Below are 15,828 nucleotides of genomic sequence, written 5' to 3'. Positions count from 1 at the left end.
CAGTTATTAGTAAGCACTGCACATCTGATAGACACAGAAAGATACTCAAACATTGATATCAGGGAGAGACTGGTAATTCATTATTGGAAATGTTTTAGCACTGGAAATTAATTATCCCTCACCCTGAATGAATATATTGTAGCGAAAGATCAAACACAATGGTATTCTACATGATTGCTTTGCAAATAATACAAAAATCTGTAAAGGGTTCATATAATTTAACTTAATAACTAAACAATAAAAGCTAACTAACAGAATCAAAAAAATGACCAGAGATAACCTGGTGTTTTACCCCATGCGATTCAAAACTAATTTTAGATCACCTGAAATAACTTAAAGGCTGCTTTTAGGCACAACAAAGTCTCCAAAATGGGCAAAAGAGGGAAGAGAAGGATCATGTATTACAGAGACAGATATGTACTCGACAACAGCTTTTCCAGAAAGCTAAGCATGCCTTAATGGTCTACAAATCTCCCTACAGTGATGTCCGGAACAACGCAGAACAAGAAAGAAAAAAAAGAGAAAAATTTCCAAGAGAAAAACATGATGGTTACTGAAATCCAAAGCAAAATTAATAGAGGGAGCAGAAGTGTCACACTAATAGAAAACAGCAGACCATATAATGGAATGAAATGTACCCTTTATCTTTGGCATGCACGTCTGCCCCATGGTGCAACAGATACTCCACCACTGATACGCGGTTATATCCTGCAGCGAAGTGCAGTGGCGTTGAATGACGGCCTTCCAAATCTCTACAATTCACATTCTGAGGGCTGCAAAGTTGCTGCAAAGACAACAAAACACACCGAAATCCAGTGCAGAACTAAAACAAAACCCTCCCAAACAAAAACCAGTCAAACAAACAAACAAACAAGAGAAAACCGCAAAATAAAACTCCCAAACTACCACCCCCAAACACCCCAACACAAAATTTGATTCATTTATTATTATATACAAATTTTTAGAAGTTAGGTATCAGGAAATTTCTTTCCACTTAGGCAGAGATAAAAAAATAGCTGCTCTGTATTTATGGCTGAAAGTACTTCTATAACAAACAAGACTTAAATTATGGAAGCAGTATGAAGACATTCCTAATGTATTAGAAGGGGTGAGCTTCTAAATGATCAAGCACCAGGTTCAAGGACATGTAACCTTCTCCAGATGTGTTACCATTTACAGCTTATGTTGTCTTCAGAAATCTAGAAATATTGACCTAGGCAGTTAAAGGAGCTGCTGGTGCACAGAACTGCTGCTGTGTGAATATTTATCTGTATCACACTGAAGTTTAAGGTGAGAATCCATGCAGAATGCAGAACAGTCTATCTGCAGGCTATTTTGCTTGCAGACCAAGTATGAAAGACAAGATCAAACCTTCCTGTGATGTCGGGGCTCTATGGCCTGACCCTTCACCTTCAGATTAAGGATGGCTTAAAATGGGAAGTCTGCTACCTGTTCACACTTCTGTTTGCTTGCCTTCTGATTGAGTCATGCACCTGAGGCTTGTTTCTACTAAACTGTGATTCTGAGGATCACAGAGTCCACTTCAAAGAATTATGGCTGCATCTGCAACATTGCATCTGAGTCCATTGAAGACATCACTGTGTGAAGGACTGGGAGAATGAACAACCAAAAACTACAGAGAAACACTTCAGCACATCTTAATGCACTACTTTCTAGGAACAAAAAAAAAAAAAAAAAAAAAAAAAAAAAAAAAAAAAATCAAGAGGTTTGCCTTCCCTTTCTTTATGATTTACCATCCACTGGGCACTACTTCCACAATTCTTGTAGCAGAGGTTTCCACAAGCCTTGTACAGCGATACACAGTGGAAAATTAACATGAATTGCTCAAACCTACCTTCACAGTTTCCAAGTCTCCAGCTTTGGATGCTTCTAACAACCGATAATCCACATCAGATGTGCGCACCGGTGTACTTTCTACATATGGAAAAAGATGTTTTAGGATTACTTAGGATCATTAAGTTATATTAACTGGTGCTCAGCATACTTTCCAAACTGGAGGTGGGGGAAAAGGTCTTGTAATTTGTAAAAATGCAGCTGGAGTTGTGATGTTCAAACTCACATTACCTAAATGACTGAATAAGGAGCCTTAGTTTCAGTGTAAACCAGACAGATTTAGCCTCCAGACCTGACATTAGTCTGCCAAATGGAATTTCAATGCCTTACTAATCTTATGTATGGTAAAAATGACTATTTCCACATTTAGGAAATTCACATGCTCACTGGGTCAGATTCAAAGTTCTACTGAAGTTCAAAAGCACTTTTCTCAACAACTTCAGCAAACCGCATGAGGAACCAGTGAACAGCCAGGGCTAAATGTGCTGAATTCAGCAGATGAATTACAGCCTCTGCACTCTGCACTTGTGATACATCTCACACTATGAAGCAGTGACAAAGGGATGGGATTTCTAAGATGGCTCTGGCCATGTGGTGACCACCCTGCTTTATGATGCTCCTGTTCCATACTGTACTTCATAGCAACAAGATCTGTCCCTTGTTGCAAACATGGAGTTATTAATAATAGAATCCAAAGAACAACACAGTGATTAAAAGGAAACTTTTAGAGAGATATCTTTTAAAATTACTGTAAGACAATGATAGGCTTTGGCCTCAAAACTCTTTTTTACCATATTTCTCATTAGAGATATGGCTAAGAGAAAGCAGGCATGCTAAGAGGGAAGAGGAAGAAGTGGCTGGAAAGGAGCAGTGGAATAGCTGCCCCTAGAGCTCTTCAGTGTTGCTCAAAAAGCAGCTGAAAAGACAATCTTGATCACTTCATTTTTAATAGAAACTGCTTCCCATTGTAGAAACTACTCTCAAGCTCAGGGATTAATGGAATACAAGTTTTGGCAGCATGTTGCCTGGTCAGAAACAGAAATGACTGCCTAGTGCAAAGCAAACAGTGCAAGGTGAACTTGGGATTGCAATCTTCTGTAAGAAAGTCAGAGTGTTGTCACAGGCTAAACTCATTCTAGATGGGCATGCAAATTCATCAAAAATACTTAAATGACTTCTTTAAAAGCATAGAACTGGTACTATGCCCCAAGAGGAAACTGCAGACATTGTGAGAAGGTACTTACAGACTAACACAGTCTCTGCAGAATTCAGTCAATTCTGCCTTTGCAATGTAATCTGTGACTATATCACAGGAGTGGAAAAGTGGTAGAAAGAGGTATTTGTTTTCTTAACTAGCCATCTTTACAGAAGGACATCAACTTATCTATTCACACTGAGGTAGTATTTCCTATTGCAGCCCTATTTTCTCTCTTGATCAGTGTTTTGTGGCCTTTTGCTACCTCCTTGCCTGCATACTTGCTGCAGGAAGAGGAGGAGGAGCAACTCCTACAAGCTCAACTGTTAGGGGAAGAAATGCTCTCAGTTGAAGGAAAGGCTGAGAAAGCTCAGTGAAGAGGGGCAGTGGCATCTTTAATACAGCCAAAGCTGCCAGCTCCTTTCCTCAAGTCTACCTCGATCCTCTGGAGCAGTTCCACTAGCAAGCAGTTGGACTCCACGATCTTCAAGTTTTTTCCAACCTACATGATTCTATGATTCTACGCGATTCAAACACATGCTGCAAGAGAAGGATGGCAGCAGGGGTTTGGCACAAACGTTAGTGACCGTGGGCAGAGCACAGCATGCATCAAAGTCCTGTTGTTGGAGGGGCTTAAGATCTCAGCTCACACCTTCCTCATCTTAAGTTATTTGCCTTCCCCTGCTCTCCCCAACAGCACCACCACCTCAGCATCCTGAGGTAGGGAGAGAATAGACGAGGCTAAGTTCTATACTGGATCCAGAGCTCTGCTCCTTAGCAATTGTTTCTCTCTCCTCTGGACTCCTGTCCTTGACTTCACAAGATAGCCAAGACCCTGACTTTGATGAGGGTATAAAAGAAAATAAATCAGAAACATGATCTAATTACTACAGGAAAGAAATTTAAATTCCACTAGATTAGAACTTGAGTACCAGAAGGCTGCACTGAGCAACAAAACAAAACAAATCTTACTCTTCAAGAAAATCAAAACTAGCAGCATTTTCTAATAATCATCTGAAAAAATGAACAAGCTCACTTGACGAGCTTTCTTACATTACACCGCCATATTCTATCAGTTGCAATCAAAATCCCAAGCAGATAAAGTTGTATCCACTGGCCACTATGCCATCAGAAAGCTGATTTCATGCTTGTTATCTCACAGCTGGGAAGTAGCTCAGCAATCAAGTGTGAGGAAAAAAATACAATCCTATATGGAAAATATTTTAAGCATTGAACTTGTGTCAGGTAACCTCTATCAAAACAACTCTAACATTTAAAAAAAAAGTATTTCTTTAACCCAATCTTACAAAAATGAACACCCAGTAATATTTAGTACATAATTTCAGCATTCATTTACTAGCTTTGAAATACAGAGAACATAAAGTGTCAACAACTCTACACTACATGCATTTTTTTCAGGTTTTGAATCTTTCAGTCTTGAACACCTTCATGGATGTAAAAGAAAGGCTGCTACTTCTCCAATGAAAAGCAGTACAGTGTGACATCTGAAATTAGTTTTCCTATAAAAGATAAACCAGTGAAAATGAATTTTTAATTCAAAATCAAATGAATGCTTTCAGAATACTTGTAAGTTTACTATTAAAAAAAAAAAAAAAAAAAAAATCAAACTCCTCTTTAACAGCAGGGGATATGTTTACTTTCTTCTGATTCATAGCTAACATTCTTCTTTCCCGGTACACATACATATAGTCATGTGCATACTTTAAATGGGTAATGCTACCCGCATAACCAGCTGTATGTAACCAGCTATGTCTCAGGAGCTGAGTACACTTCAAAACAGTCCTTCCTTGCACTGCTGTAAAATGCCTCTTATTTTGCTGGTTTTAAGGCAATGTTGTTGAGAACACTGAAGGAAATTAAGTTTCTAGCTACCATATATTTTTTTATCTATCTGAATATCTGCCTTTCTTTGACTACTTCCATATCCCACTCTAAGGTAAGTTACTTGCTCCATAGTAGCTACTGATGCAAATTTCTTCTCCCTACTTGCAAAAATTCAAAAGTGACATGGGTAAGAGGATGAAAACTCTCAAGCACTTACATGAAAAACAGTGGCACCTTCTTCAAACATCTATTTACCTTTTTAATGCAAGATATAAACACACGGTTATCTAAACAGTATTCAGAGTACTTTCACAATAAAATTCTTCTCTGTTGGACAAGTAAGAGATCTGAAGTAAAAGTTCATATGGTTTAGCAACTATCAGTGCTTCTTTGCCAGTAACAATCTACTTGTGACTGCTAAAGTACAGAGTACCTAACAGGGTGGCTGATGAGAGGAAAAAGGTTTCTCACATGTTTAGCAGTATTCCAGTTGCCTTGGAAATTGTTATCAAAAAAACCCCAAACTCCTCACATCTGCCTTCCTACAATCTCCCTGTACATCAAGCATGCTCTAAATCCACAAGATTTATCTTTATTTTTCTTCCTGATTTGCACAAAAATCACTAAATTGACCAGGGCTTTTTCTGTTTTCTTGTGGGTTTCTTCTGAGAAGTACTGTGGAGTACATACGGTAGATGCGTGCACATGATAGCAGAAGGGAGGGATGAGAAAACTACTGCAAGGCTCTTGCACTGAAAAAGAAATAAGACCCATAGCTGTAAAGGAAAGGAAGAAGCTGAAGTTCTTTATTTTTCACCCACCACTTAGAAGTCTTACACAAGCCTTTATTTTTTACCCACCACTTAGAATCTGTTGTACTGCTTCATTTCCCATCTGTGCTGCTGTGAAGCCTTGTAAAGAGATGATGGAGGGATCAGAGCCGTAGTTCAGCAAGAGCCGGCAGGTTTGCAAGTGACCTGCTAACGCAGCCCTGTGCAATGCTGTTTGACCAAGTGTGTCCAGTGCATTCATCTGAAAAATCAGCAACAATATAAAATAAAACATTGTTATAAGTAGAAGCCTGCACCTCTCCCTGCCCTTAATAAGAGCAGCAATAACAAGAATTTTCCAGCATACAGATTTATCTGTGAATCCCTCTGCATCGCAACTAAACAAAACCAGATGAGAAAAAGAGGTAAACAGTCCAATGTAAAGAATTTACCACAGATGCCTTCCTGTCTTTTTGCAACACAGGTTATTTGTTTTCATGGCTAACAGGTAACACAGGATCCCCAAAACCATACTTAAAACAGTGACCAAGCTTTTGACAAATTCAATGAAGATCAACCTTGTGCAAGAAAAGCAAAACTCACAGGGGAGGAGAAAGAGGAAAATAATTAACGAAACAATTCAAAGATCTTCCAGCTCGAAGGAAATTACCCTCTGTCATCCTTAGAAGGGGAATTAACCAAGAATTAAAGCAAAACAAAGATGTCAGATTAGGCATTCTACGAAGGAGTGAAGGAAGGTTAAAAAAAAAAAAAAAAGAGGTTGGATACAAACAGTTCACTTCCTCCTCACTTTCTGTACTTTTACAGAAATGTTAAGTATAACCGGATATAATTCTACCCAATATAAGACTGTATAAACAGGCAAAATGGAGTACAGCTCTCAAAGAGTATGATATAATGAAGACCTATATGTCTGTCAAGATCTAACAGAGTATCTAAATAACTGGAAGCATCTCCATGGGTTCACTATCAGAGAAAGGAAGAGAATAATAGAGAGCTTTAAAAAGCAGAAAAAAAACCCTAATGGAAATAACCTTTCAAGAAGATACTTTGTACCTAGCAGCAATTCACGACAAATTTAAATGCAAATGTCCAACAGCCTTTTTACCAGTTTATGAAATACAGAACTACTCTATATTCTCTGCAAGCAACTCACAACCTGTTATCTGTTTCCAAGCCTACGGATTGCAGGCTGTGAACCGCATGCATAATAGACTCTGCTACTGTACAAAAACACCTTTGTACCTTCTAAAAATCTTCATGGTGGCAGCGAACAAAAGGTTTTGCTTGTTATTTCTCCCTAAAATGCAGCCTGCAAATCCTACTGCCTTTCCATGAAAACTAGTGAAAAAAATATTTTGGGTAAGATGCATATTCTGTAACTAAATGCAATTTAATTAGGAGGGGTAACTATGCAGAAAATATCTACTAGTAAATACGGTAAAAAAACTAAAAGAAAATACCTGCAATACAACAGTATCAAGCCACAGGAAAGAACAAAGAACTACCACATAAAGCAAGCAGAATGTGATTCGATATTGTCTGAAATTCTTCTATATCCCTGAACAATTCTACAGGCTGGTAAAAAGCAGGAATTTCTCAGATCACAAACCTCTCTTGCAGGAAGATGTACAGGAGAACAGTTCTGCTTTCTTCTAACCGTGCTCAGCTCGTGCCACTCTAATGGGATTTCCCTAAAAGTTTTGTTTTAAATAAAAACTTACTGCTATCATAAATATTAACTAGATGCTGAATGTCCCAAATCCATCGTTTTGTTCAGATGATGATCCTCATCTGTTTCAAGACACTGGATACCTTTCACCACTGATAAGGGCAGAGAGAAAAGCAGAAGTCTGGGGCTGTAACTGTTTAGTGATGGTAAAGGCAGAATGAAATGAGACTTGTGGATTCTGGAAGTAGCTGATAACACTCCGTTTGCCCAAGAAAGAGAATCATAATTAACGTCTTCTGTAACACTGAATTCCTAAGTTAAACATTCCTGTACTGAACAAATCATTGAAGATCAGCAGCAAGGCATTCACACTGCACAACTCAATACTGACTGTGTACCTGGAAAAAATGTTAATATTCATTTGAAAAGAACACTGGCAGAGTCATCAGATCCATCATCTCACATGTCGTAGGCAGGTCTCCTTTCACCTCCAAATAACTATCTTTGCCAACAATTGATTCTTGTGGCAGAAGAACGGCAGCCACTTAGAGAAATGCTTGCTTACTTCTGGGACAGAGGGCTGCAGCTGACCATGGGGCACATGCACCACATGAAACAGTTCATTTCCTCAAGAGTGGAATTAGGCTTTGCAGGGCAATTTCATGGGGAATATGTTCACTCTGAGGTCGATCTGCTCTCATCAACTACGAGGCACTTGTCTAAAACCAGCCCAAGAATGTACTGCACTAAGGCTGAAGGCCACAAGATTTATTTCCAAACGGAAATCAATTTGAGAATTACAAATTGAAATATAAACTGAGATTAAACTCATAAAAATCAAACTCGGTAAGACATACACCTGCCCAATACTACATCTAAAAACATATGCCCTTTCAAATTCAAAGCTAGAGCCTAAATTCTATTTAGCAAAATGCAAAATATCCAAGGTGTACTACCTTATTTGTGTGCTGGACACCGATTGTTCCAGATGCACTAATTAAAGAAAAATTAGAAACATTCAACTGGTCCCCTTTATAAGCAGTCTGAAATTAGAAGGCTGCGGCTCTGAATTACTTTACAGATGAGTTTTCTGCAAGGAGTTAAAAATGACAGATTTGACAGGTTTTATAACACAGCACACTGGCTCTGGATCTGGTTTCTTCCCCTCTTAGCAAGAAAACAGCCACTCCTCTGCTCAAACAGCAACATAAAAATGTAATGCATTTATCAAAGGAAAACTGTTTTTAAGTAAGGCTTTTCATGGAAAGATACCCTATAGAGTATTTACCACTGCAGAATCCCTTATGTCCTTTCCTTTTATTCCTTTAATTTCCTCTTCCCCATCCTGGATATATGCAGCAGAGAAATCAAAATGGTTGTGTCTCATGAGACACTGAAGAGATTTTTCCTCCCTGCCCTGCTGCTGCCCCGGAGCAGCATAGAAAGCTACAGCAATATTCCCTTGGCTACCAGGCACTTGGGGCAGCTCAACAGCTGGGACCCGTTCAGCAAACTTTTTTCACAAGACATCCTAAGCATATCAGCTTTCTGTTGGTGTCAAACGCCCTAAATATCCTACCATCCTTGAGACTACAGCAGCACAAAATGCAACAGCCTCCAAGCACTGCAATTCTCTCTGTGAGAACTTTCTAAAGGATGTACAGTCTAAAATTCACATGTGAAACTTGTGCTCTGCCAGCCGCTTCAGTATCAGGGTATCCTGCCCTGAACAATGCAAGCATTTTAACTGCTCTCCTACTGCATTTATTCTGAAGACAACGTGTAGTATGTCTTTTGTCTTTGTGCATCACTAACAATAAACAAGATAGGAGCAAAGAGAGGTTGGTGGCAATTTCAAGCTCTGTCAGAAGGTAAAAAAAAAAGTCTAGTTTCACTCCGAAAGCTCCTAAGTGATCCAGACGTGTTCCACCATTGTCCCTTTGCATAAAAGCTAAGCGGTGAGAAAAGCTGAACCACACAATTGCAACAGATCACACAGCTCTTCATGTTGCTAGCCATCATAGTCTAGAACCTGCTGCATTTCGGAAAGGAAATTTAATTTTTTGATGCTTATTCTTTCCTGAGAAAAACCACACCTCTACCTGAAATGTCATAAGCAAATGTAATTACACACCAAGGTTATCAAAAACCATTTAAGTTTGTTGTGAGGGTCTAGATAGGTGGTGACCATTGTCAAATCCATGATCATGAAAGGCTGGTGACATGCTGCTCTAACACACAGAAATAACTGTATTATGTAAAGATCCATAAAGCCAAAATGCTTTATGGATCTAGCAGAGCAGAACTAAGCCACTTCTGTTGCCATCATAAAGGGATACTATCCGTCTAACATGACCTTAGAAAGGCTCATTTTCTCTTGCAGAAGAATAGTTTCAACATTATCCTTTAGAAACATAACATAGTTAAACAAATAGCATTCATAACATCTCCACACTTGCCCAAAGTACCAGTGAACTTGCATGCTTGCAGGTCTTTCCAACAATTATTCCAGTTCAGAAAATACTTTAATCCTTTTCTTCTGCACTGCTAGAAAGCCGAATGTCTTTCTGAACATATTAAATTTCCCATGTATCTGTAAATTCAGACAAGGAGCTAGTTATAAGAGGTATCCAACTATCTAGCAATACAACAAAACAGGATGAAAGCTACTTTTTCATTAGTCCACCACCTTGAAATTATTTTCTTTTTAAACAAAGGGTTTCAACCATCTTCAAAGATACAGTTGTGGCACTTGAAAATTTGCTCATGGGTCTAATAAAAAATAGTTTATGTTTGAGGATTCTTTAAAGAACCTTTGCTTTTATTTTTTAGAAGGTACTTTGAAGATATTCAACATCAAATAAGCAGTGGTGTGAAATGCTGTTTCACACTGTAGTTCAGGCAAACAAGTTAAAACTAGGTATGGCATTTAAATCCACAAACATTTATGATCAACATTCTTGAAGAAGATTCTAAGAAATCCCAAGGTTTCTCACCTGTGCTTTAGATGTACAGCTGACAGTCAACTTCTGCAAGCTCAAGTAAGAAGCTAATGAAAGTATCTTCACTGGCCATGGAGCGGGCATTGCTTAGATACCATGCTGATGTGCAAGTGATGTGCACCAAGGACTTCTTCACAGTTCTAATTACAAATCTAGTCCGTGTCCTCAGTAAGGGCCAGCAAAACACACCAAAATAAGCAATTTGTGGGTATAGGTTGACTCTTGGCAATACTAGTTTCTTAGAAATATTTTTGTAAAATAAGTTGCATTGGGTTTGCATGGCAAGGTTTTGGTAGCAGCCGGAGCTACAGAGGTGGCTTCTGTGAGAAGCTGCTGGAAGGTTCCCCTGTGTCCGACAGAGCCGGTGTCAGCCGGTTCCAAGAAGGACCCGCTGCTGGCCAAGGCCGAGACCATCAGCAACAGTTGTAAGTGCCTCTGTGATAACATATTTAAGAAGGGGAAAAAGTTACCACGTAAGAGCAATTGCGGTGAGAGAGGGGAGTGAGAATATGTGAGAGAAACAACTCTGCAGACACCCAGGTCAGTGAAGAAGGAGGGCGAGGAGGTGCTCCAGGTGCCGGAGCAGAGGTTCCCCTGCAGCCCATGATGAAGACCATGGTGAGGCAGGCTGTGCCCCTGCAACCCATGGGGGTTTCCAGTGGAGCAGATCTCCACCTGCAGCCTGGGGAGGACCCCATGACAGAGCAGGTAGATGCCCAAAGAAGGCTGTGACCCCATGGGAAGCCCAAGCTGGAGCAGGCTCCTGGCAGGACCTGTGCACTGACGGAGAGAGGAGCCCACACTGGAGCAGGTTTGCTGGCAGGACTTGTGACCCCACAGGGAACCCACTCTGGAGAATTTTGTGAAAAACTGCAGCATGTGGGAAGGACTCAGGTTGGAAAAGTTTGTGGAGGACTGTCTCCCATGGGAGGAACCCCACACTGGAGCAGGGGAAGAGTGTGAGGAGTCTTCCTCCTGAGGAGGAAGGAGTGGCAGAGACAAAGTGTGATGAACTGACTGCAACCCCCACTCCTTATCCCCCTGCACTGCTGGAGGGGAGGAGGTAGAGAAATAGAAAGTAAATTTAAGCCTGGGAAGAAGGGAGGGGTGAGGGGAGGTCTTTTTAAGATTTAGTTTTATTTCTCATTATCCTACTCGGATTTGATTGCTAATAAATTCAACTAATTTCCCCTGGTTGAGTCTGTTTTGCCCATGAAGTAATTGGTGAATGATCTCTCCCTGTCTTTATCTCAACCTACAAGCCTTTCATTCTATTTTCTCTCCCTTGTCCAGCTAAGGAGGGGAGTGTTAGAGCAGCTTTGGTGGGCACCTGGTGTCCAGCCAGGATTAACCTAACACGTAGGTCCAGATCAAGCACATGTTATTCAAGCAGTCCTTCACTTTTTATTATTCTCTGATATACTTCAAACAGCAAATTTACACAGTGATAACATTAAGGATAATTAGACCCAATTCTAGGACCATGAACCATCTCTCGTTCATCCCAAACAAATTCCCTAAAGCAGTTTAGACCATGCTTCAGCCCACTTCCCAAACATACGTACTTCACATGCTATCTCACTTTGCTGTCTGACACAAATCACAGCTGCTCCTCATGAAAACATCAGAGTTTTTTCTCTATTGCTAAAACAATCACAAGTAATTTTAAATCTACAAAACTTTACATGACTGTCTCCTAAATCCATTACTGGATGGTTTTTTTTTGTGGATCAGCTATCTGCTTTTTGGCACTGTATTTCAGAAGAAAAGAGTTCCACTTTCTTTGAAGCCCCAGTTACTCATCTTTTTCAAATTGCTACTCTCTCTATAATCAGTAGTGGTTTGCAGAAGGTAGATTAAAGCTGACTTATACAGTACCTTTCCTTTGATGGGAGAAATGGGTGCAAAGTAAAAAAAATATGGTAGGGTCTCATCCATCTATGGTTTAGTAAGCATTTGATACGGGAACACATGGGAACTGAACATACTGGAAGACAGAAGGCTGCTCAGTGACTGGTTGTGGGATAATATTAATATTTTCATTAATGATCTTGGCACAGGAGAATGCTTAAGGATATGAATATGAAAAATTAGCAAGTAAAAAAAAATTAAGATTCTCTGTGTACTACAATGCTATAGGAAGGGTCTGAATACTACTGTGTCAAGTCTATGAAAAAGGCAAACATGATCCCAGTACGTATTAGTCCAGCATTTACATTAGAGGTATGGAAGTGCCATCTTCTAAGGCAGTGGAAGAATGAGTTCCATTCTCATTGCCTGAGCTCCAACAATTCCTCTCGTGTTAGTAAAGAGAAGGGTTATAAGGATGACTAGGAAATGGCAGTGTTCCCTTATGAGGGAAGACTAAGTGTTTGACGCTTTTAGCCTACCAAAAAAAAAAAGTCTAAGAACCACCAGTTTGTTCACTGCAAATACCTCAGCAAAGGAAGCATTAGAATGGAAAAGAGGTATTTAAACTGCAGGAGAGTGCTGTTCAAAGAACAAATAGATATTCACTGTGAGGCTGCTATTGAAGAATGACTAGATTCAGCAGCTCATGAGAACCCTCTCTTGCAAAAAGGACGACTAGACAGGATCAAAGAGCTTGGTACATGTGACTACATCTTATGAAGTAACCAAAATTCAAGTCACAAAAAGAGTAAACAGGTAGAAAAAGCTTCTAGGAACACAACAAACGGAAAAAATAAAAAACCTGTATCGTGCTTCAGGTATTAAAGCTGCCATGTCCCAACAATCAGAAACAAAGAAATAGCAATGGCAATAGTGTCTGATGAACTGAATGCCTACAGTCGAAGCATGAGCAAGAGGTCAAATGATAATATACAAGCAAGACAAACATTTTAGACTGATTAAATATATCTAGTTAATTAATTAATACTCTAGAGCATATCCCATCGGGGAATTTCTAAGTACTTCATAAGCCTTAATGACCTACCTCTGATGAAAAACCATGATTGCATTATGTACTGTTTCACAGCTAAGGAACTTTGGACACTGATAAAGAGGGACCTGATCCATTGCATCATTGCAGTATGGAAATATATGCTTAATTTTAACTATGAGTGGTCTCCTGCCAGGCACTTAAGTGCTTTGCTAGATCATAAATGTGAATGGCTATCCTCGGCACAGCACATCAAGCATATACCAGGATATGAATGAAGAATGAGTTTTAATGACCACCACGTACCTCTATTTGCATACTGTCAACTGAAAAAAGAACAGAACATGCCACTCAGCATGGTTCTGTAGAAAACTGTGGGCCACTTGCCACCATCACTCAGTCCACAAGTGACTCATGGATTGTGATTTAGGAACCCCTACTTCAGGAGATAACAGAATTACAAACTATCATCAGAATATGCTACTGACACAAACAATAAAATCAGGCCATTCCAGTAAGGATGATGTCTTTGAGCTTGCTCCTAACCTGGCTACATAAAGCTAGATTTTCAGGGGAGCACTAATTTAAGTATCTACCATATAGTAGCAGGTTTTCCAGAAACCCTCAGCACACAGAAACTCCTTGTATTTCAAAGCAGGTAGTACTTGGGTATCCGTACGCTTGAAATTCCAGCATGCCCAGTTCAATGCCTACCCATGTACCATCAGGACTGAATTCATGTGCAAAATCAGATCCATAAAGCCATGAGGTATCTATTCCTATGGCAAAATGAATTCTTTTCACTTTCAGTGCACAGGAATGATACTAAGAGTGAATTCGGTAAAACAATAATGAATGTTTTTAATGACTATAACTGAGACCTCTAGCCCTGCTTTCCCCCCCTGGGGAAATCTTGGTATGTCACCACTGCACAGGGATTCTCAGATGCAATAAACTGTCATGGTAATGTTGTTAAGCTATTTTATGGCGCCATTAAAGTACTATGGAAGTGAATCAGCTACTGAAATCTGGCAATGAGCTCTCATACAGGCTTATAAATAACAATTCATTGTTAAAATAAAATGACTTAGTATTAACTATGCATACAGTTACATTGCTCACACGTCCTAGCATGTTGTGACACACTAGATTGTTATTACAGGTATATTTCTTCATTTCTAGCTACCTGAATGAAGTTGAAGACTCAAAGAGAGTAATGTGAGCCCCTTTAAAAGCAAAAATAAGAAGATCATTTATATTTTAACCAAAGCAAAGAAAGTACCCATCAAGAAAAGTTTCTGAGAAAATTACATAGTTAAGTTTATCATTGCCATGAATGTCAAGTTTGCTGCTAAAACTCAGTGAAAGATCATTCTGAAATACTTCTGAAAGATGCTTAAAAGACATCCTAAATAAAGTTATATTTTCCTCTGCCTTTAACTAATAACTTGCTGAACCACGTGTTTCTAAGCAAGCTTCATCATAAGCTCACAAATTACTTTGGTCAGCACCAATGGCTAAAAGGCATGGCTAAACAATCAGACCAGGAGAATAAGAAGCAAGGGCTAAGGGATGCCCAGCATTACTGCTGAACTCAGATGTTGGATATTCCCAAGCCAACAAGATAAAGCAAGAAGAGGCACCTAGATGACCACATTTGTTAGAAATGAGTAGCAAGATTAAAAACAAGTAAGCTAGACTCCTAAAGCCTGTATTCAGTTACTTGGAGAGAAGACCTAATTTTCAAATGGGACTCCTGAACATTCTGTACTGATTTAAGATAAACACACCTCAAGGTTAACATGAGAAGCACAAGGCATACAGAAGAAAAAGCAACAACTATCATAAAAATTAATACTGTATTTAACCAATATAAACCTTCTTTTTGCCTTTTGCCTTAAATAATATATATTCCAAGTATATTTACCTTTGCTCCATGTTTATGCAGAACTTCCATGACATCATTATGAGCTTTTTCAGCTGCAACATGCAAAGGTGTCATGAAACTAGGAAAAAAAAAAAAAAAAAAAAAAAGAGTGGGCAGATATTAGTTTTACATTCCTTCTACGACAGAGACCTTTGGAAAATTAAAAAATTTCAGAAACCTACTCTTTGTTTTTCTCATTAACATTTGCTCCTTTCCTGAGCAATAGTTCTGTAACTTGCTTCCGCTTGGGATGCACAGCGGCCACAGCACAGTGCTGCAAAAAAGTAAATATAAATTGTATTTCAACTACACAGATGACAAAGAGCTTTAAGATCCATGACTTCATCTCTTAATTATTCTGCTGAACATCAGACTACAAAATTTACAAACAGAATACATCATATTTCTGCCAAAACATATAACATACTGAACAAAATACAAGCTAGTGATCAATGCTAAATTACTCTACTCAGAAAAACAATTTTCATTTTAAAGCTATTTGTCACTTATGTAAAAAGCGGTATGTTCCCAACTACACTAGCAAAATATCAGGACAAAACCAGAACATAATGCACAAAGGAGATAAAGACAAAAGGCCCAAAACAGTCTAACTTTCTACAAAGGGACTCCAAAGGGGTCC

At 39.1% G+C, this 15,828-nt stretch overlaps 1 protein-coding gene across 3 annotated transcripts in view; it reads right to left on the bottom strand.

Moving 5' to 3' along the window:
• TNKS (tankyrase) overlaps nt 1-15,828 on the bottom strand; it is a 144,649-nt gene that overhangs the window by 24,535 nt on the left and 104,286 nt on the right. For all 3 annotated transcript variants that reach the window (XR_006167051.1, XM_042808425.1, XM_042808426.1), the window contains exons 10-14: nt 15,371-15,462; nt 15,189-15,267; nt 5,755-5,926; nt 1,856-1,935; nt 639-784 (exon numbers count right to left, since the gene is read on the bottom strand). Coding sequence is in view for 2 of the 3 variants with exons in the window: in XM_042808425.1 (XP_042664359.1) it covers nt 639-784; nt 1,856-1,935; nt 5,755-5,926; nt 15,189-15,267; nt 15,371-15,462 (569 nt within the window). In the remaining variant the exon portion in view is untranslated. The remainder of the gene's footprint in view (nt 1-638; nt 785-1,855; nt 1,936-5,754; nt 5,927-15,188; nt 15,268-15,370; nt 15,463-15,828) is intronic.

This window comes from Tyto alba, unplaced genomic scaffold, assembly GCF_018691265.1.
Source record: "Tyto alba isolate M040663 unplaced genomic scaffold, T.alba_DEE_v4.0 Super-Scaffold_6, whole genome shotgun sequence".
NCBI classification, from domain to species: Eukaryota; Metazoa; Chordata; class Aves; order Strigiformes; family Tytonidae; genus Tyto; species Tyto alba.
The sequence above is the reverse complement of the archived record's forward strand: the minus strand, read 5'-3'. Positions and strand labels throughout refer to the sequence as shown.